The following is a 21,165-nucleotide window of genomic DNA, read 5'->3' as shown; positions in this document are numbered from 1 at the left end:
GATTTATAAAGCAGCCATTGCAATACTTCAAAGAATTCAAGTTTCTGAGTTATAAACTCTGGAAAAAGATTAAGTGGACTTACAGCTTAGGAGGGAAGTGGGCAAAAGTATGTGAGACTTTGAAAGGGGGGATTGGGTTGTTAGGAACACGAGGTCCAAGGGAAGATAAGGAAGGGATTATCCCACCAGTAATGCAGGCAGACCTTCTAGGAATGTGCAACAAATGATCAGCACTGGGGAAGGATGCAAGCAAGCCACTGATTAGCTTCCATTAGGGAAAGGAAGTCAAACAACATGTCTAATGACTGCCTTCGCCAAGACCAGGGTTTTTTCCAAGCTTATGAAACCCCACAGCTTTTTTATTTGACTGTTTTTTACCTGTGCTGGGTATTGACACAAATAGCCAGATGGCCCATCACTTCTCACAGCTTCAGCCCTGGTTCTCCTTGATTTCAAAGGGGGATGGCACAAGCCTTCATGATGTGCATGGTGATGATGGCATACAGAATGGGAGCACAGCTGGGATTTGGGGCAGGAGGTACCTGCTGCTGTAATGTACCAGCACTGTCCCAGCGCTGCTCCCAGCGTTCACACAATGCAATCCCTGCAGAGGCTTTTGTCTTTGGGAAGGAAATCTGGGGGGCTGGCAAATGCAAGGGATGCTTAGACTGGAAAGAAGAGAGGGTGAGAGGGAGTCTGTGCTTTTCCAAAGCAGGTAAAAGAGATATGGCACACAAAAAGTGAATTGAAACTCTGGCCTTACTTTTGTGCAAGAGGCCAAAACAGACTATCATGACCAGCATTAAAAATCAGTGACTGCTCAATGAGAGACATTTGTCTGGCTGGCTCTGCCCCATAATGTGAGACTGAAGTGGCACACACAAAATGAATGAGTGGCTATATTGCTCTGGAGTGCATATAAGCTGCCAGCAGAGTGCCAACCTGCAAAGGGCCAAGACAAGCTCTGTGTGTGCCCATTTAAAGGAATGGAATTGTTCTATTGCTGAGAGATAAGGGAGTCAGCAGAAGCCTCTGCTAATCTCACACCTTTGGCTGCATCTCTGTGGGAGAAGGTAATAGGTAGCACATTCTGTGGCTTCCAAGGTGCTTCTCTCTGAGCAGCTTTGTGACTATTGGTTGCAAGATGATATCACTGATGATCCAAAAGGAGCTGGTGTGGCAAATCTGAAACTGTTTTAGTTTTCTTCTGGCACACTACATTTCTCTTTCTAATGGCTAATCTTTTAGGCTGACTCCTTAAAGTAACATACTTTAGGACAAGTGGGATTTAATCCTCGAGTCTCTGAGGGTGAGAGTACATAAAAATATGTACTCTATACAGTGCTTGTACTATTTGCATCACTATCTAATAGACGGCTGAACATTTGCTTTTTTAAGGAACCTTGCACGGGATCAAGTGAATCACCCCTCACTCTCACTTCCTCCAGTTTACATTAGAGCAGCAGAAGAGCTTCGGAGAAAGAGACTGTGAGAACAATGTGTTACCTCCTTCCCTTGTTTTCTGGGCCACTTGGCAAGGAGGGCAGTGAGATGTACTTCCCCTCTGATTTCCTCAGCCATCCTTCCTCCCATAACCTTCTCACTACTGTGAGCCTGCATTTTAACATTTTTGGGGGTTTTTACTGTTGGAATTTTCATCCCCGTGAACTTGAAAAAAACTCTGTAATGCCTGGTATGGGTTTTCCTAATTCATGCAAGCTATTCAATATATTTTTTAATATATTTTCAGTGATTTTCAGTTACCATCCATTTTCAGCTTGAAAGAACGGTCACAAACAAATAGAACTTTCGTAGAGACAGTGATTCCTATCTAAAGGATACTGGGCAGCAAGCGGTACATGGATAAGGATCAAGGAATGGCATAATTGTCTTAGTTAATGTGTTTCATGGCCTATCTGCCAATAATACTACTCAGTAGCAAAATATATCAGTAGGATACATTATGGCTTTACTGTATGGAGATGTGCAATAGTCTTTTGTCAGGTCTCCTAACAGAAGTTGATTTGAATTGATGTATGAGATGACAATTCTGTTTTTAACTGAATTTCACGGCCATTCTCTCTCTTTCTCTCATCCTTTGTTATGTAGACACTCAAACTGTCCCATGAGGACAGAACAACGTGCAGAGCAATCAGAAAGAGAAAAAGAGAGAGGGGAAAAAAACATAAAGCTTTTGAGGAAGAATGTGCTTATTATAATAAACCACATACTGCCATCAAAAAAAAAAACAAAACAAAAAACAAACCACATTTTAATTAAAACCTGAAATGTGTTTTCCTGTTTGTAGGTGTTTGTTTGTTCAGAATATTGAATCCAGGATAATCCTTTGAGGCATTTGCAGAGGAATGACTGCAGAAGCCAGTCTGGGAAGTTGTGTCTGAATTACTTCAGATTATCGCGTATTTCACTTATAAAATGTATGGAAAGGAGAAATCATCCAGATGGGTGCTGTAAATGAACCTGTTTTTCCAGTATCCAAGGCTAATGTTGGTCCTTGTAAAGGGACACACCAGAAAAGAGCAGTTGGCACACAGTAATTGGGGGCAATTTAAGCCTTTGTTCATGCAAAATAGAGATTTCATAGAATAAGAGAACAGTTTGGGTTGGAGCAGACCTTAAAAATCATCTAATTCCAGCCCCTCTCTAGACCAGGTTGCTCAAAGCCCCATCCAACCTGACCTTGAGCACTCCCAGGGATGGGGACTTTTGTGTATGTTTTACAAACTCCAAGTGGAAAGGATAAACTATTACAGCAGTGATTTATTTAGTGAGAGGCCTGCAGCGACCCATTTTTTAAGTCCCTCACTTGTCACTGCTGGTCCTGCTTTCCTTTGGTTGCTGCTGGAGGAAGGCAGCCAGAAGGAAGATGAGAAGGCTCTAGGTCTGCCCACCACAAAGTATCTTTTAGTGCTCCTTTCATAAGAGTTTCTGTACTTAGGGTTGATTTCCAAAGGCAACAGAAGCTGGGACCCCCCTGTGTTTCCATTACCTCTGAGAAAAGCTTTCTGGCTTTCCTCCTCGGGCTCAGTGTGACATAGAAACTCAGATGCCATGAGGAGAAACCATCTCCTGATTTCATGTGCTGACATAACATTGGGCCATGCTCTCTGCACTTTGGCTGCTAGTCTACATAGTCCTCAGCAGTGCCAGTAATTTACCTGATTGTACATTTTAATCTCTCTGGTATAATTATTTTTTCGTAGTTTACAATACATATTTTATTTTGATGATCTTTACAAGTGAAAAAAAATACTGTTTATGCTTCTGAAGTCCTACTCACAGTTCAAGTTTCTGCACAAAGCTGGCCTAAGATCAACTTGCCTCTAAAAAACTCCCAGTCCTCTCTCCCAAAGGAAACTATATTTTATGAAGCTTGACATATTTTTTCACAGATTTCAGTGTCACAAGCATCTTCATTCCCAGAACATGGTCAAGGAAACAAATGTAAAATTTTTCATTTGCTTTGATATGGCTATCAAAGACTGCTATTATTTACTGAATGCTTAAATGCAACACAACCTACAAAGGAAGAAGGGCAAATCTGGCTAATGATAGGCAGCCTTTATTATTGTATGGAAGTTAGTACAGAACGGTATGCTAGATTCACTTGACAGTGCATCCATTTAAAAAAGACAATGTCCTTGTGGAAGAAAACAGGATTGTTAGGCCCAATTACTAGTTACAGTCACAGCAATATTAGTTCTCTAGAGTGAGTCTGGAGGGAAAATGCTTCATTTTGGACAGCAGGTGCTAACTAACCCAGGTGAAACTTAAAAACTATGCCTAATTTCAAACACAGGAGCCATTGCTCTTAAGCAGTGTCTCTGTGTCAATAAGTTTATAAACATACAATTATTAGTAGAGACATATTTACATAATCCAGAGCACCAAGATCGGAATATTGACTCAAATCGCTGTTTAAGTGGAGCATAGTATGCCAAAGTACAGGTAGTCCCCTACCTTTTTTAGGTGGTACTTGGAGGGACAAATTGTATGCTCAGCAACAGCAAATTGAAACACCATCATAGTGGAGGCACAGGAATATTGGCTTGGGCATGATATTGTCACTTCCTCTTTTCACAGTACCAAAGGCTCCATCTTTCAGAAGGCAAAACGCTTGGCCTGATACAAGACTTGTCCTCATTCACATACTGAAAATTAAAGTTACAAACAGGAGCACAGATGTCACTGAAAACGATGCTCCACATTTCAGGTGTGCACCTCTGTATGTAGTTTAAGTTCAGTCTCAGGCTTGAGCAATGCTATTCTGCTTTTTGCATAATGAAGTCCTAAAATAATTAAAGAGAAGCTCCCACTGACATGGTCATATCTCATTACCGTAAAAGCCTTTTTTTCCTTTTAATGTTCTTTTTCACACTTGAAGAAGCCTTACAAACTTGGATGTTCTATAAAGGTGGATAAGATTAAACTATTTGGCTGGTATTTTAGAGAATATTTTCTGCAATTCAAAATCCTGTAATTCAGCATCCAACTATCCAAAAATGTCTTAAATTACCTTGTACTTCACTACTACTAATTAGCCTGTGGAAAGGCAAACCGATTCCTGGGTTGGCTGATATGTTAACAAGGATCTTCAGATAAACCTTGTTTGGGGCAAGGAAACGGGGAGCACTAGGCAATTCAGAGTCCTTGCTTTATATTTCATTTTGGCATGCCTTGTATTCCTACTGCACAGTGTGAAATAAAGGCCACATGAGGCACCATTTGAAGAGCAGAGGAATAATGAACTAGATAAATACTAGGAGTGTCATATTCAAACCACATAGATGCATGCATAAAAAGATGATTCAGTACAAAAGAACAGTGCTAGGAATCTTGTAATAAAATAAAGAATTCAAGATAATTTTCTAATTAACTAAAATAGGACTTTCTGTACTGACCTTTAGTGAAATATGAACATTTCCAATGTTTATTATTCTGGTTCAGATCCAACAAAAGATTTAAGCACTTGCTTTTTTTTGAGCACTTGATTTAATCCCCGCCACTATCTCCTTCTCCCAGTGTAAACCACAAAACGACATAAAATTGATGCTGCTCATTCCTGTGAAATTTAAGGCCAGGCTGCAGCTGCTCTAAAAAATGTAGAAGCTCAAAAATAAAACATTATAAACAAGTGTCATGCAAGGCAATGTTGAGCATGAATGCCTGTTAACAGCAAATTCATGCACACTATAAATTAATACAATTATCATGTTCTGTAAAAGCCTGCAATGCTGCTCCAACATCAAAGATACTGATATGAATTCTAGACATCCCTATCTTTTACCTGTCTTTTCCATGCTAGTGCAAGGCCATACAGCTTATGATGTTTCAAAACACAGGAACAACTACATGGGGGGATGGTGTCAGAATTTCCACACTGACAGTTCTCTTTCCCACTGGATTTTCCAGTTTCTAGCAGAACATTTGGTGGCCAAGAGCAAGAGCATTTTGGGGCAGAGAAAAAGCAGTCCTATGCAGCCTGGGTCATATGTCTCTGGCAAGAGATATGACCACTGTGATCGAGTCCCTGGGCTGTTCACTGTCTTCTGCCTTTAGTGACTGAAGTGAAAGAAACATAAAAGGTTCTGCATTTAACTGTGCTAATGATTCATGCTTTAACTCAGGTAGACAGTTTATCTAAGAATCACAGCAGCAAAATTAAGGGAACTAAATCTATTTCTATTGAAATTCTCTGGGCTTTAGGGTAACGTTCCAGCTCTGGGCTTTTGCTTGCTTAACCCAACAAAATACACAAAGAAACACTGCCACAGACCCCATAAAATGGCATAAGAAGGACGATGATGGATTGAAAGAGGGACTTATTTCCTTCCTCACCTCCATGGATTTCACTTTTCTTGTGAACCCTTGAACTTTTTTCTATCTATCTTCCTTGATCCTTCTTGCCCGATCCTTCTTCCATCTTCCCCACTGTCCCCAGCATGGTTTTAAAGCTGCATTTAATGCTTCAACAGCTCAAATCAGATGTAAAGAAAACAAGGGCGGGGGGGGGAAACAGAATAGAAAAGAACAGACCAGAGTAGAACAGAATAGAGCACAGCAGAACAGAACAGAGCACAGCAGAACAGAACAGAGCAGAACAGAATAGAGCAGGGCAGAACAGAGTAGAGCAGGGCAGAACGGAGCAGAACAGAACACAGCAGAACAGAGCAGAACAGAACAGAATAGAACAAGAATGGGAGTAGGAATAGTTCAGTTGGAAGGGACATACAATGTTCACCTAGACCAACTGTGTGACTACTTCAGGGCTGATAAAAAGTTAATGCATGTTATATGTGAAATGGTATCACACAGTCTAGCTTAAGTTCCTGGTCTCCCTAAACTTCCTCAATAGCTAGTGAGGAAAAGAGGGCTGCTCCAAAGCAGAGGTCAGAGAACATGGGTCTGAAAGCCCCCCTTAGGTGGGGAGAATATTTCCCTTTGTCAATTATCTGACGAATCTGGCTCCTACATCAGCTAAATTTCCAAATATGTTGAAACATCTGTTCCATTTTATGAATAAATTAGCTCAGTAGTAAAGCATCAATTCAAGCTGATATACTCAATATGGCAAATCTGCCCACATTTAAATTAGAAATGGATATTCTCATCCCAAACTAGTCTTTCATCAGAAAAAATTGCTCCTAAGATTTTCCCCCACTAGGGGTTTGCCTTCATTGACTTCCATGCACAAGTTTTGTTCCTTACACGGCCACTGAGGCCCACAGAGAGTTTCCACAGCAGTGATATGGTGCATCACAGCAGGGCTTGCTGGGGATCATAGTCACTGCCCCTTGTCAGGGGACTCTATGCTGGGGCACATGAAGCCGCAATCTCAGGTCCCTCATGTGAGAGGAATTTCATCAGCGTGAAACTAAAAACCCAAGGGCAGCTTGGTGGCCTGCCACCCTTTCAAGCACTAGCATCAAACCTGGGACCCAAGCATCTGGGTTAAAGCTGAATGGAAAGTCTTTAGCAACAGGCAATTCAGAAGAGAAGCCATTCCTTTCCCATGAACTGTCACAATGTCAGCAGAGCTGATGTGATTTGCACCAACAGATTATCCCAAAGTTTATTGACCAACTGCCTAAATGCCTTTGCAGTTGTACAGAAACATCTCCAGAGGACTGACAGAGGAGGAAGAGATCTTTTGTGCAAGGCACCAATGCCATACACGCAGTCCAAATGCACACATTTGCCATCCCCCTCTCAATGTGTTCTCCAGTCCACAGCAAAATATCCCCATGATGTTCATGGATCCCCTTGAACTGCACTCCTGCAATATGCGTGAAGAGGTATTGCCCAACTCCTGTTTTGCTCACTTGCTTTTTATTTACTGGAACCAATTCAGACAGGGAAAACAGATGCAACAGATGCTCCGTTGTGTCCAGACTGAGTTTGCATTTCCTACTTCTCAGCCAAGGGCTGTTGGAGCCCCTTTGATTTTTATTCAGTGAAGAGGATTGCCTCCAGACCACACTGTATCCCTTTACTAATGTGTGTGGTGCTACTGCCTCTCTTCTGGCTACTTACTGGTGAGATCGCCCGGTGAGACCTTGTCACTCAGGGGATATACAGAAACACATGGAAAGAAGTTGTCCCTATTTAGTCCTAGATCTCAAATGGCATCAAAGGAGATGATCAAGGCAGAGAAGGAGACCTTTGGTAACAGGTGCCACCTGACAAAAACACCTGAATTTTGTTTGTCAGGTCTGTGGGGAAAGCAGCAGGGCTCTGGGTTGGACCCACTCTGTTTCAGAAAGGCTACAGCTGCCCTACAGGTGTTAACCATGAGAACTCTCTTGCACATGCTTTATCCGTCTCCAAGAGTTCCACATTTACAGCCTCATTTTGAAAAATAAGCCTGATAAGGAGTTTGTCTTTCCTGGCTCCTGCATCTCAATACATTGTATCACACAACAGTGATAAATGAAGGAGGTGAACCCTCATTATAAGAACGGACAACTATTTTTTCCCTGTCAAGTGGTTTGCAAAGGGCATCTGGCAAAGGAGATGCTCTGCAACTATTTCAGTTAACCCTGTGCCATTTAGTAACTGGTCATGCATGGCCGTGGCCCTGACTAGACTTGCTCTGAGTGTCCTTTGTGCTAAATTAATTTCCAGGGTCACACTGAACTTTTAGAGCCCCTCTCACACTCTTCACTCTTCACATGGCAGCCAGAGAGCAGTTTTTCTTTGGCTGTGCAGGCATATTTCCCTGGTGAGACTGGTTGATCCTCATTTGGATATACAAACAAAGGTAACTCAAGGCAAGATGGGTGTCAAGTGAGTCTCCTTAGTTAATAACTGCTTTGAAATACCTCTACAAACATCTCTGGAGAGACAGCATGTGCTGTTCTGCAACGTGATGTAACACTGATCTGTTGCACCTACAAAACGTCCTCATAATTGTGTGAAATTAAGTGTGAACAAACAGTTGAATCACAGTTTATCAAACATAATTAGTCTGAAACAGAGCAGCAGAAATACTCATTTTATCTTGCCTAAGGGCAGATGATATAAATGCAGAGCACCCCAGAATCAAAAACATAACTAAGTAGATGCTTGCTAGTCTGTGAATTCTTTTATAATGCAAAAATGGCTTTTATCTCTGTCTATTTTTTGAGTACTCATCACTCAAAATGAGGAGTGATGAGCACTCAATTGAGTGCTGCCTGGATGCTTTGATAAATGGCAGTAAATATATTTAGCATATGTTTAGTTCATTAAAAAAAAAAAAAATCCATCTACTTTATGTAATTTGGAGACAAAAGAGAAATCATGGAAAAATACATTCATAAATATCTGCTATGCAAATCTAGACTGTAAGTAGTTCTTTAGCCAGGGTCCCCCAGAAGGAAGGGGGGCTGGGGAAAGCCATCAAGTAGTTAAAAAAAAGAAGATGATAGAACTCAGGCTGCATGATCTGAAGTTGCATGGAGAGTGTACCATGTGTATCAAGAATGTACCATTTTCCTAACAGCAATAAATGGACTGTCCTTTATCCCCACAGAACAGGATTTAGCACAGGCTCAAAATAAACTGAGTGATTTGTTTTTTTTTTTCCAGGAATAGCCTTATGGGGTGGAGAGAAAAGATCAAGATTCTCTTTGCTCTTTGTCCAAAAGAGGCTGATTTAATCTGTAGGTTACAAGCAGACACATTCCCAGCAGTGCCTTGTCTCAGCCAGCAGGATGGGCAGACATCACACCGATTATGAGATTTTCCCACTGAAAATACAGTTGTATGGGGGTTACAGTGCTTCTGTCCCCTGGTGTCCAGGCATCGCTTGGCAACAGCAGCCAGTGAGTACAGCCTTAATGCCTCCCTCTCTGCAGAGTAGACAATGTCTAACAGTCTGGTCCAGGCCACAGACCAGATTTAGAGATTAACAACCTAAACATGTTAAAATTGTTTATATAAGCAGAAGTGCTCTGACTGTTTTTCTTTACACTAAGAAAGGCACACTGAGCTAGGCTTTTAACATACATTCAAGGATCTGGGCTCCAAGAAGCAGATGTTGAAGGCTGCATATGAGACGCAAATCATAACTTTGGATTCCAGCCCTGATTATTTAACCACAATAGATCCTTTGCAGATTCAAACAATCTCTTGATTTTCAGGCTCCTGCATTTTCTAGACATTGTCAGTTTTAACTTTTAAAGGCATGAAAATGTTTTGAGAGTACTTTCCTTGAAATACCTATATCTCTCCTTGACCAGGCCTTCATTTCTATGCAAATATATTTGTCTGCATAAATTGCCTCAATGTGGTTTTATCAAACATGATTTTAACATGGTGGAGCTGAGTCTGGGCCTGTTCTTTCATTTTTGCTGTTTGAGAGCATATGTGCTCATGGTCAAAAAAAGAGATCAGAAAAAAGACAACATCCTCAAAGATTTTTCGGATTATCCTGGCAAATATACATCAGTCTCTGTAGCCCTCAAGGAAGCAGTCGTTATCCTTAACTTCCCATTAAGGCAACTCAAATGACTGGGGACCCATTCACAGCCAGGTCAACAGGAAAGCACCTTTCAACAAGACACCAAGCCTGAATGTGTGCCCCTGCCTTGAGGGTCATTAAATCTTGTGTTTGAAACAAGGAGTAAAAGCTCAAGTAACGTTTTCTTTTCAGGGCTGCACCCCTGGTTTTGAACCTGTGTCACTGAAAGCAGAATCCACCCTCAGGATGATCTGTAAGGAAAGGAATAATTCTGCAATAACACAGTCAAGCTTGCTGCCCTGGCAATGAATGCTTATCTCAAGCTGCTCACGCAGTGTGTAATGTTTAAAATAAATAAATACTGCAGGGGAGTTGCTGTTAGTGCAATTGTTGGATTGTATTCTTGTGTCAAGCTTTTTATCATAATAGTACAGTGGGAGTACACTATGTTTGCGGGGCAAGTTTGAGCCAGGGCAAAAAAGTACATAAAGGCTGTTAATGAATAATGGACTCCGAGCATGGGGGTTTTGCAGTGTGGCTTAAAAAATCAACCCTTTCAAAGAACAGTAATATGTTAGTGCTATTGGAACACAACAGAATAAAACAAAATGTAGAGATGTAATTGCTAGTATCTGGGAATGGCAGACATGTTGTCTGTAGAGAGTGTAAACTGTGCAAATGTGATGGTAGCCACAGCAGTACCTCGATTGTTTAGTGATGTGCCTTTGTGTTTTTCCACTTGTGCTGTTCAGCACCAGTAGCAGTGATGATACTACAGTTTGCTCATGAACTATGATATCTTGAATGTCTTTTCTATATTTGAAGACTATTATATAGTCAAGGGGCCAGATCCTCAGCAGGACTCAGGCATGCTGTCATTTCATGGATATGATGGTATCACACTAGGCTGAGATTTATGTTGGGTTTACGACTTAGCAGCAGCAAATGCCTGTATCTTAACCTTCCTAATGTAAGGACACAATAGACTAGGAAAAGGAAAGATATGGATGGGCCCCCAAATTTTGTTGTACAAAGCTCAGAGCAGTTTTTAACTTCATTGAATTGAAGAGAGATTAGGCCATTGGCCTTACTGGGCAGGACCTCTTCCTAAAACGTACACCCAGGCCCCCCAGGACTGTCTCTGACAATGCCAGTGCATATTAGCAGGAAATGTTGCTTTGCCTAACTTGGGAATTGCCTGATGCCAAGGCAGGCATGTCAACCCAGCACTTAATCCACATGCAAGTAAATCATTACAAAGAGTTAGAAAAATGAACACTTACTTGGTCCAAGACCTATGGAAAATGCAGCAACATAAACAAGCAGACTGACCAGCGAGAGCCATTTCAGGACAACAGGAACTTCCTCACTTTCCACGTGAAAACCTGTTGTGCTTTTGCCTCCTGCAAGGGCAGTACTGTTCAGTTCTCCTGTCTTGGCAACATCTGGGCTTCTCTGCGCATCAAATAACAATCTTTCTGGCAAACCTGCACTAGCAAAGAGGTCCTTGAGGCTACCATTGGTGACACCAGTGGGGTTTCCTGGTCTCTGGTGAAATAAATCCTCTGGAGACTGGCTTCTGCAGATGCTAGTGAAATTCATATTTATGTTACGGTTCACTAAGCCCATTGTGACCAAAGATACTGCCATAACAGAAGAGCCAATACATAGAAAAGTTTTACTTCCAACTTGATCCACAAAAGCTATGGCTGGGACTGTGCTGACCACTTTAACTACTCCAACTCCAGTAGAAGCCAAGCTGGCAGCTTCATTGCTCTGGAACCCCACTGACTTCAAAACAGTTGATGCATAAAATAGAATGTTGGGTTGCCCAGTTGTTTGCACAAAAAAGACTAGGGTGAGTCCTACCAACATTCGAGCTCTCATGTTGTTTTTTGAACGAAACAGGTCCAAGAAACTATACTGATCTTCATCTTTCAGGGAAGACTTGACTGCAGTAAGTTCTTTAGTAGCATCTGATGTTTCCCGTAACCTCTCCAGTACTTTTCTCGCAGCTTCATCATTGTTTTTCATTACAAGAAACCGAGGACTTGGAGGAAGGAAATACATGCCAATAGCCTGCAAAACACCTAATGGAATCACAAGGCCAAACATATACTTCCAGCCATGAGATACACTAGCAAAAGCATAATTTGAAATATAGGCAAAGAGAATGCCCATCACTATCATGAGTTCATTTAATGATACTAGGAGGCCTCTTCTGTGCTTTGGCGCGATCTCAGCAATATACACACATGTTGCAATTGATGATAATGATATGGAAATACCTATGGCAATCCGTCCCACAATAAGTAGCCCATATGATTCATAGGGCAGTATAATCAAACTCCCCAACACAAGTAAAGAAGATGCAATAATAATAGCAAGTCTCCTTCCAAATCGGTCTATCAGGAATCCACCAATAAGGGATGCGAATAAGGCCCCAAAAAGCAGGGAACTCACAACGATTTCCTGTTCTTTGCAAGAGAGCTCTAATATGCTGCTCATTTGAAGAAGAGCTCCAGAGATAACGCCCATCTCATAGCCCATCAGAAGTCCACTCACAGCAGCAACGGCAGAAGATAAAAAGGTAAATGTTCCACAGCCTGAAATTGGAGAAAAAAAAACACAATAAATTAGAAGTGCGACTTCTGCAACGTTCTGACAACTAATAATAACTTTATATTTGGACTGATATACCAGTCCAAAAAATCTTTTAATAATTTTTAGGTGAAGCTGTTAGGTGACATAAAATGATACTGGGGGGGGGAAGGGGGGGGGGGGCGGGGGGAATTATTTCTTATAAACACCTCTTTAATATTAAAGCTTTTAGGTTTCTTATCTTCCTGATCAGAAGTTGATAAGATTTTGATCTGGCCCTAAATATTAAAAATTCTCTCTCAGAGTGACATTACAAAAAGCAACGCTGACAATACAATCTTTTCTTAAGAAAACAGTTTTTGCCTTTGACATGTTCTCAGTGTTTTTGCTGTACTGAACTGAGAAAGTCTTGTTTACCTAACTAGTGTACCATGTGCAAGGAAAACAATAATTTCCAAGTGAAATTGCTTCAACCCTGACTTGAATAACTAACAAGTTACACTGTTCCTACCACTTACCGATTCTTTTGATTCACCTGAGGATACCATGAAGGCTGCTGGTACCAGTGTTTTTATTTTGCAAAATGAAAACTTATCCAGCAAGCACCAGGCTGATTCAGATAGCTGGGATATTGTAGGGAAACCTGGCTTTGAGGTACAAATTCAGGAACTTTCTGGGTTTTGTTCATCACTAATCTCAGATACTTCAGAATATCAGGATCTAATATTTTGCGTATATAAATTGTAGCTTATGATGGCCACAATGTCAGGAATAAAAAACAGATGGTGAAAGCATAAACCAAGTGGAGATTATATGCTTTTGAATGTCCACTTTAAATTTTATACAACTGTGATTCATTGTTTATTTTTACAAGATAGATTTGACTGATTGTATTCTAGTAACTGTGAGGCCTTTTACACCCAAAACCTTGAAAAATATATCAGTTTGTTATTGTTGGTCTTATTCTTTTTCCCAGCATGACTTTCCTCTCATCATGATGTTGGCTGCCACACAAGTAGGAAAATTGACTTCTAATTTTCTGGTTAGTTGAAGAGATAGGATGTATCTGAGGAGAGGTAGCTTTTGCATCATAACTGAGTCAGTCTTTCAGTTAATTCTCCTGCAACAAGCTGGAAAGTGGTGTATGGTCTAATTGAAAATGATACATATACTTTGTTTATTTTTAGCTTATTTTTCTAAGGCATTAAGGCTCTTTGATCACACTGACTGCCTGGAGTTCCTCGCCAATAACTTTTGAGCACATTTTGAGCACACAGAGGATATTACATTTCTAAAGCAAATCATGAAAAGAGAGGAGAAGGGCAGCCCTAGCAGTACGTATGCATTACCAAAATAAAGAGTGGCAGAGCCCAGGCCCAGACCCTGGCACATGGCCACATATCCTGCTAAATTGCTGTCATGGTCCCTGGCATGTTTGTGCCCCAAGCCAACTCTTACTCTCCTAACAATTCCTGAAGGCAGCTCAAGGTGTGAGCCTGCTGTCACACCCTACAGCTACTCCACAGAAGGCTGAATCATTTTGGAGGGTAGCAGAGTATACAGTGTGAATATAAACTGTGCCTCCAGGGTCAGGGGATATTAGTTAGACCATTAAGTCTATTAAGATAAGTATCACCACCTATTAGCTCTCTACTTGGCTCTCCCTTCCTTCCCTTTTAGTGAGGCAGAAGCCAAGTGGCAACAGCAGGAGCTATTGAGTGCACTCCACTCAGCCTACTCTGCCTCTGGGCTTGGGTGACTGAAAAACCAGAGATAGTATATGGTAAAAAAACACATGGTTTTGTCATGATGGGCCATAACAGCATGGGGGAAATGGGATATTGTGAGAAGTCTTTCATAAAGTGGGGGTAGATGGTAGATTCCTTGTGATGGAGTAGGACAGCTTGAAGAAAATGTCAGAAACAAATTTACAAAATGCTTCAGTGATGGAACTTTTTTTTTATATATATACTGTTGTTATCCATGTCTGTATTATGTCTAAAGCTTCTTCTTTCATATCTGCAGTATCCAAGGTCACTGCACTTACTTTAAGCAGAAGTTAGTGAATGGGTCAGGTTAGGGCAAGATCCTGCTGTACTCCCTTCATACACAGAACTGCACTGAACAGTACTGCAGTGGAAATCCTACTGTCTCCAGTTAAGCTGTTTTGTGCTTCCTGTGCTCCATCCTCCAATGCATGCATGCAATATACATGTTATAATTGTAAAACCTAATTTGTCCCTCCCCTTTATACTTTTAACTTGCCTTCTTGCTGCCTGTTACTAGATCTGGAAAATACAGCCTTCAATGAATCCGAGCTACAAATCAGGGCTGGTAATGGCAGAGTTGTGCTGAATTAATGAGCTTGGGTACCAGAAGTTACACTGCTAATTTGATCACAGTATCACAGTGCTCTGCCCAAACTACTGCTCAGTGCTGGTATTTATGTTGTCTTGGATATCTCTGTATTTTACATCATTGAGCCATGTAGATTTAACCTAGGATTTTGCCTTAATTTATACGTTATAAAGCCAAAAGAGACCATTGTGTTCATCCAATTTGCCACTTATGAACAGCACAGCATAACCCTTCAGACTCATTTAAATGATATTTTATTTGAACTGGGCCATTTAAAATATTCTGCTTTGATTTAAAAATTGCTAGTGGTTGAAAGCAAATGATTTTAAGTCATTATTTCTCCCAGTGGCTAATTTCTTTCACTGTAAATTATCTGTAAATTATTTCTAGGCTCAATTTCTGCAACTTCATCTTCCAGCCATCATATAACATTCCCTGTTTGCCTACATTTAGCTGTGTTCACCAAGTACAAAATTATGGCCTGTTATCTAGTCATCCCAAAGACCTCTCTTTGATAAGCTACTTAGCCTGTGAGGCTTTACAAGTTTACCAGTCCCTTAAGTATTCAAAGCTGTTTTCTCTGAATTCTATCCAGATTATCAACTTCTTCAGTAAATTATGAACTGGACCCAGTGCTCCTGCAGTGTTTGCACAATGCCAGATAGAAACTTCACAATTTTCCTCCTCTACTCATCTAAAGACTGTCACAGCATGTACAGGAGCTCATGTTCTGCTGGTTACCCTACAGGACAACCAACTCCTTTTCTGACAGGGTTCTTCTCAAGGCACTGCCTTTCTTTTAAATATGACCTGACTTTTTTGACCCTAGGAATGCAAATCACTTTATGTCTGTATTGAAATACATAGAATGGTTTCAACTTACCTAACTGTGAGAGATCTGCAGCATCTCTACATTTCTTCTGTAACCAGTTGTGAAAAATAGGCATGTCTAGATATTTGAAGTAGGTCAGATGCCTATTTCTCTCCATTGCCTATAAAAGGAGTCTGTGTGGCTTGCCCAGATGCAGAAGCCAAAAGTTAGCAGAGGGGAATCCCAGACAGTACTTTTACTTGCAGTCAGCAGGCCAAACCACCCAAACTGCATTCAGGCAGTAGCATATCCCATTGATTAATCACCCACAAATAATACATTATTATTTTCTTTCAAGCAACTGAGAAAAGATGTTAAGCAGCAGAGGGACAAAAACTGAGTGTAAGGCTTACCAGCAGAAATACAGCAGCTTGGGCAGTGTCTCCTATTGATACTTTGAGGTCTGTCCTGCACAGCTTTTAATTCTTTAAATGTGCAACTGCCAGTTTTGTATGGTTCCAGTTTTTGATTCAAAAGGAGAGTGCAGTCAAATATCTTGACAGAGTCCAGCACCAGCACTGTTCTTTACAATCCAGACTCTGCTTTCCTCAGCCTGTGGTCCTCAGAGAAACCAAGGTGAATATTTATTTCTAATCTGGGAGGCTGTACAGACTGGTTGTGAAGCTTGGACATTTAGGAAATTGATAGGGAAGCACTCAAGCCCATATATTTCTTGTCTCTCCAAGTACAGCAGCTTGAATAATGTCTGAATAACCAACTGGCATCGTTGTTCATGTGTCCAGTGACAGATACACACAGTCATATAGAAATAGAGGAGGGCTGTAACTAGAGCAGGCCCCTAAATGAAAAGCAGATTCTAATGTGATGCAAAGGGAGACATGTTGTCTTTCTGAGTTAGCAGCAGCAAACTCAGCAGTTAACTTGGTGTCTCTTGTTCCTCACAGGCCCTGTTCTGCTGAGAAATACCCTTATATAGCTATGAGGTTTTGTTGTAACTGGTGTACCTAAGACTTGACTGCTCAGAGCTACCTGCTGAGTCAAGCCCTGAAATCTCTGCTTGGTTTTCCTTTACAGTCCTCCTCTGGTCAAAATTCCCCCTGACTTCAGTGTATGTTTTGCTTTAACATTTCCAGATAAAGCATGTTGCAGTAGCACTCACAATCCTTTTAAGTGTCACTTTTAATTATGTTGCTGGCAGTTCTTAGGCATTCTTTTTTTTTTTCTTTCCCCCTAAAAAAAGTTCTTAAAATTTATATTCCTCTTATTTTCATGAGAAGCCTGAAAATTCCATGGCACTGTGCATCCCAGGGGAATAAAATATTTTAATGATATCCTCCAGAGAAATTTGTCTTTCTGTTTGCAACAGACACCATGGGTAATGAGTGTGTGGCTGGTATGTGACAAATGATTGGAAAGTCTATTCTAGAGTTTCTGCATGTAAACAAACTGGTTTCTCACAACTGTTACTCAGGTCAAAAGCAGCATTACTTGGCAAACAAACTCATATTTAAGAACATTTGCTGGAAGTGTGCATGCTAGGTTCCTGAAAAGGAGACAAAGCACAGCTGTGGTATAGCCCAGAGTACTGATGGTGAGACTGCATAGGGTCAAGTAATAAGGATGTGACCTTATTTTCAAGCACATGTTTGGGAAAATAGAGTCCTTCCAAACACAAAATATTTGGCCTGTGCCTAAATTTTCTGGGCACTACAGATAAATGATCTGTGCCAGGGAAGACCTACAAGCAAGCTGAGCTGGGAAGCACCTCTCTTCCCCAACTTCATGTGCAGTAGAGCTATGGGATTGGTGCTCGGGAGCCCTTTGCAGCTCACCTTGACAGTACCACACACCATACTCCACATTAATCCAGACACTGAGGTTTCATTTATGTACATTTTCTTTCCTTTCTCCCAAGAGAACAAGCAGTGTGTGTACAGAAAACTAGTGGGATGGAATGGGATGTGGAGAGATTACTTTTTTTTGCGTGACCTGTGCAAATACATCTATTTTTGATAGGAGGGGATTTGACAGTCGCTTCCAACATGATGCTTTTTTCTGTTGACTTTGATTTAATCTGAGGTGAGAAATGTCTCAATTTGGGAGGGAAGGAAATTATTTTCCTGCAAGGTCAAATATATGCTCTTTAAATCTTTGGGGATACTTTGATCTATTTAGACATTTGGAAGGTGAAATCAAGCTCTGTCAATCCTTGGTTAACAAGCACAGGTTAGAAAATTAGAGTTAGTTGAGTGCATTGCATAGATATGAATCCACAGCATGGAATATCCCTTCAACAGAAAAAGGTACCTATATTTATCCATGATAAAACTACAGCATCTCTATCTGAAAATTTTAAGCTATCTTTAACAACATATTTCTTCTCTATGTGAATGCTGTCTGACATACAAAAAGTTTGCCATTAAAGGGAAATAGTGTTTACAATTCCCCAAGCTGTCTCTAGAGAAGCATTTTGCTAAAGCGTATAGCGCGTAGATCAGATGGTTTTGTAGGATAAATACTTAATGGCATGTGTTGGGAATTGCTGCATGATTGAATTATGGTTTTGCTTCTTGTAAAAGATGATTATCCTATTTTCATGCCATCATGATCTTTGCTGCACTGTCACTGTCACAATCCCTTCCTCTGTCTCATCCAGTTCCCTGTTGATCTATTCTAATGCCTGAGGTTTCTTTAGAGCCAATAGCTATTTAATAGCTGTGTTTCTCCTTTTAACTGGGATAAATCTGATCTAACTGCCCATCTAGAAGTCTGGCATGGGATCTTAATCAGTTACCCAACAAGACCCTATAGGAAGAAACAAATGGTAGCTTTGGGACAAAGTTATGTTGCAAGCAGAGCTGGAAAATCTCAGAATATATTAAATTTACCCAAAAATAGTGTCAGGGCCTTGTGGGATCCATGACCGTTTCACCAGTGTGACTCCTCTCACCCAAATGTGAAAGGCAAAACCAAAACAAATATTTTGTAAATTGACTAAAAAAGAAGGCAGAAGGAATTGTATATTTTCACACATCTAAATTCCTGCGATGGTGGGAAGCATTGTATGCTTTGTACAGTATAAGCTCAATTAAAGTATTGTGTAATATTTGAATTTCATGAAAAAAGGTCCCCTGGCACTGATGGAAAGACAGGGAATGCAGATCTTGAGCAGACCCACCCTCACCACCTCTCCATTTCTTAGTGCTCTTCCATGTATTTTCATTATGTCAACAGGCAGCCTGGCACGTGATTACATTGAATGGGTTTTGTTTTATTATTTTCCAGTAAGAATCAACAAGTTCTTTTAATTCCTAGCTAGGCAATTATAAATTCCTCAGGTTGCTGCTTTAATTTCTGAGGGTAAGGCCAAGTGTGTAACTTGCATGTACCCTTCTAGCCATAGCCCTTGTGCTGCAGTAACTTTGCTGTCTGTTTATTGTAATTGCTGTGCTTCCCTTTGATAATGTTATCCTAGATGCACCTGCTTTGCTCCCCCCATGCCCTCAGGTAATGTTAAATATGTCTGTACACCAACCGACCTTCTGTTCTTGATTGACCTCTGCATCCAGGTATCAGTAGATACTGCTAGATTGATCACTATTATACTCCAGCAAAGCATTTCTGCCTGCAGTATTTGTGGGTTTGTCAGTTCATTCATTTTTAAGTGAACAAAACCTGCTTGGGACATAGTAATTTCTGGCTTACAACTGTACTTTCCTCTTTGGATACAGCTGTCTTGTGGGTGAGAAATATCATGTTTGTGGGTCATTTTCCCTTTGACCTTATCATCAGTGAAAGTGACTCAAGGTGCAAAACCGTGCTGTAACTTAGACAAACTGTCTGGGCAGGACAGCAAAGGTGAAGAGCTACGAAATTCAGCTTCAGTACTCAAAAGAAGAAATTCTGCAGTTGATTTTTCAGGGTGTCAGCACAGAAACCCTATTTCTTCCTGAAATGCTAGGGGAGAAAAGAGGAGGGAGTCCCCATGTCCCCACCCTGCACTTTCCCTCTATGTGAGCAGGTGCAGTGCTTGACTGGCCTCCCTCCACTTCCGTGAAAAGGGCTGGATTGCTTCCGAGCATGAAAGAGCCAGAGCACGGCTATCTTGGGCACCAGAGGGTTTTCCAATTTTTCAGGTGACTGATCTATGTAAAGGGAAGGCCTCTACAATAACAAACAACACATGCACAGAGAGTAGGACCGAGGCCTTTTGGGAAAAGTATAGCATAAAGCTTCATTCAAATTTCAAGCTGACATTTCTCTTCCTTACTCATGTTTTCCCCTCTCTCACTGTTAGACATAGAGAGTCCCATGCCCTGGGATGCCCCTTGGCTTTGCAGTGCTGCTTTCACAGCCCCAAGCATTAGCTCCACGGGCACGCTGCTGCTCTGCTGACAAGCTGACAGCTGGCGTTCAGCTCCGGCCACTTTACCTGTTGCAGCCGGGAGCTCATGGAGGTGGCGGCGGCTGCTGCGGTGGCTGCCCCGGCTGCTCTCCTCATCCTCCCCTGCTTTCATCATCTGGCTCTGCTGGCTGAGGTCCTCCTTGCTCTGCCCAGGTACCATTGCTAGCCCCTCTGCACCTTGGAGCAGGAGCATTTCACAGGGCGGCAGTCCTTCCCTGGACGGAGGGCAAGGCGCAGGTTATTTTCCTCATGGCAACAAGTTTCTGAAGCTGTCTGAAACCAAATGCAAACCACAAAGTGGTTTGTGAACAACTTTGTTACTATTTCAGAAGGCTTTGCCCTTTGCAGTGACACAGGCTGTTGCTATTCTTGGGAGCCTATTGCAGGCGAGGGGAGGGCCGTTTGTCGGAAGTATTGCTTTTGCCTGTTAACAAATAGTTGGAGACATTAGACATCCACACGCAACTCGATGCACATTCCTTAGCCATTAGCTTAAAGTGTCTCTCTCTCTCTCTTTTCCTCCTCTCTCTGGTGTTCATATGCACAGGTTTTTTTAAGAGAAGGCACACTTAAGGGGAGGTTTCGAAGTTTTTGCTGTGTCAGCTAAAGTTAGGGCACTGAGCGCACACACACAGCATTGCTTAGTTCTTGTAAACTGAGCAAGTTGTGGTGAGAAATAGCAGAGAGGAAAGAAAAGCCATGGCAGCCCTCTGCAGTCTGCGATGGCTTTCACAGTGTAAATGCTCATGCTGTTTTACAAGCAAATGAAGAGCAAGTCACCCTCTTCCTGTGAAAATTATTTCTGGAAAAACTGTCTCAGTTATATTGAGTCAAAGGCTTGATTCTGAGAGCTGCTAGGAGTCACTCCACCCCTGCTAGCTTTGGGGGAAGCAGTGGCCAGAGGCTGCACCACAGCGAAAGCTACATGGGTGCAGGAAAGCTGCCTACATGGGCTGCCTGACTCATCCTAGTCCTGGTCCTGGTGTGGGATCCCCAAAGTGTTCT

At 41.5% G+C, this 21,165-nt stretch overlaps 1 protein-coding gene across 1 annotated transcript in view; it reads right to left on the bottom strand.

Annotated features, from left to right (window-relative positions):
- SLC2A12 (solute carrier family 2 member 12) overlaps positions 1 to 20,522 on the bottom strand; it is a 29,617-nt gene extending 9,095 nt beyond the window's left edge. Inside the window, exons 1-2 of the mRNA XM_061474974.1 lie at positions 20,188 to 20,522; positions 11,248 to 12,570 (exon numbers count right to left, since the gene is read on the bottom strand). Coding sequence (XP_061330958.1) covers positions 11,248 to 12,570; positions 20,188 to 20,353 — 1,489 coding nt within the window. The 5' untranslated portion in view covers positions 20,354 to 20,522. The remainder of the gene's footprint in view (positions 1 to 11,247; positions 12,571 to 20,187) is intronic.
- Positions 20,523 to 21,165: the final 643 nt, after the last annotated feature.

Source organism: Pezoporus flaviventris, unplaced genomic scaffold (assembly GCF_033815535.1).
Source record: "Pezoporus flaviventris isolate CSIRO_AGI_PZ_B2104156 unplaced genomic scaffold, CSIRO_AGI_Pfla_v1 ptg000081l, whole genome shotgun sequence".
In the NCBI taxonomy this organism is placed as follows: Eukaryota; Metazoa; Chordata; class Aves; order Psittaciformes; family Psittacidae; genus Pezoporus; species Pezoporus flaviventris.
Note: the sequence above shows the minus strand (reverse complement) of the source record. Positions and strands in the feature narration are given on the sequence as shown.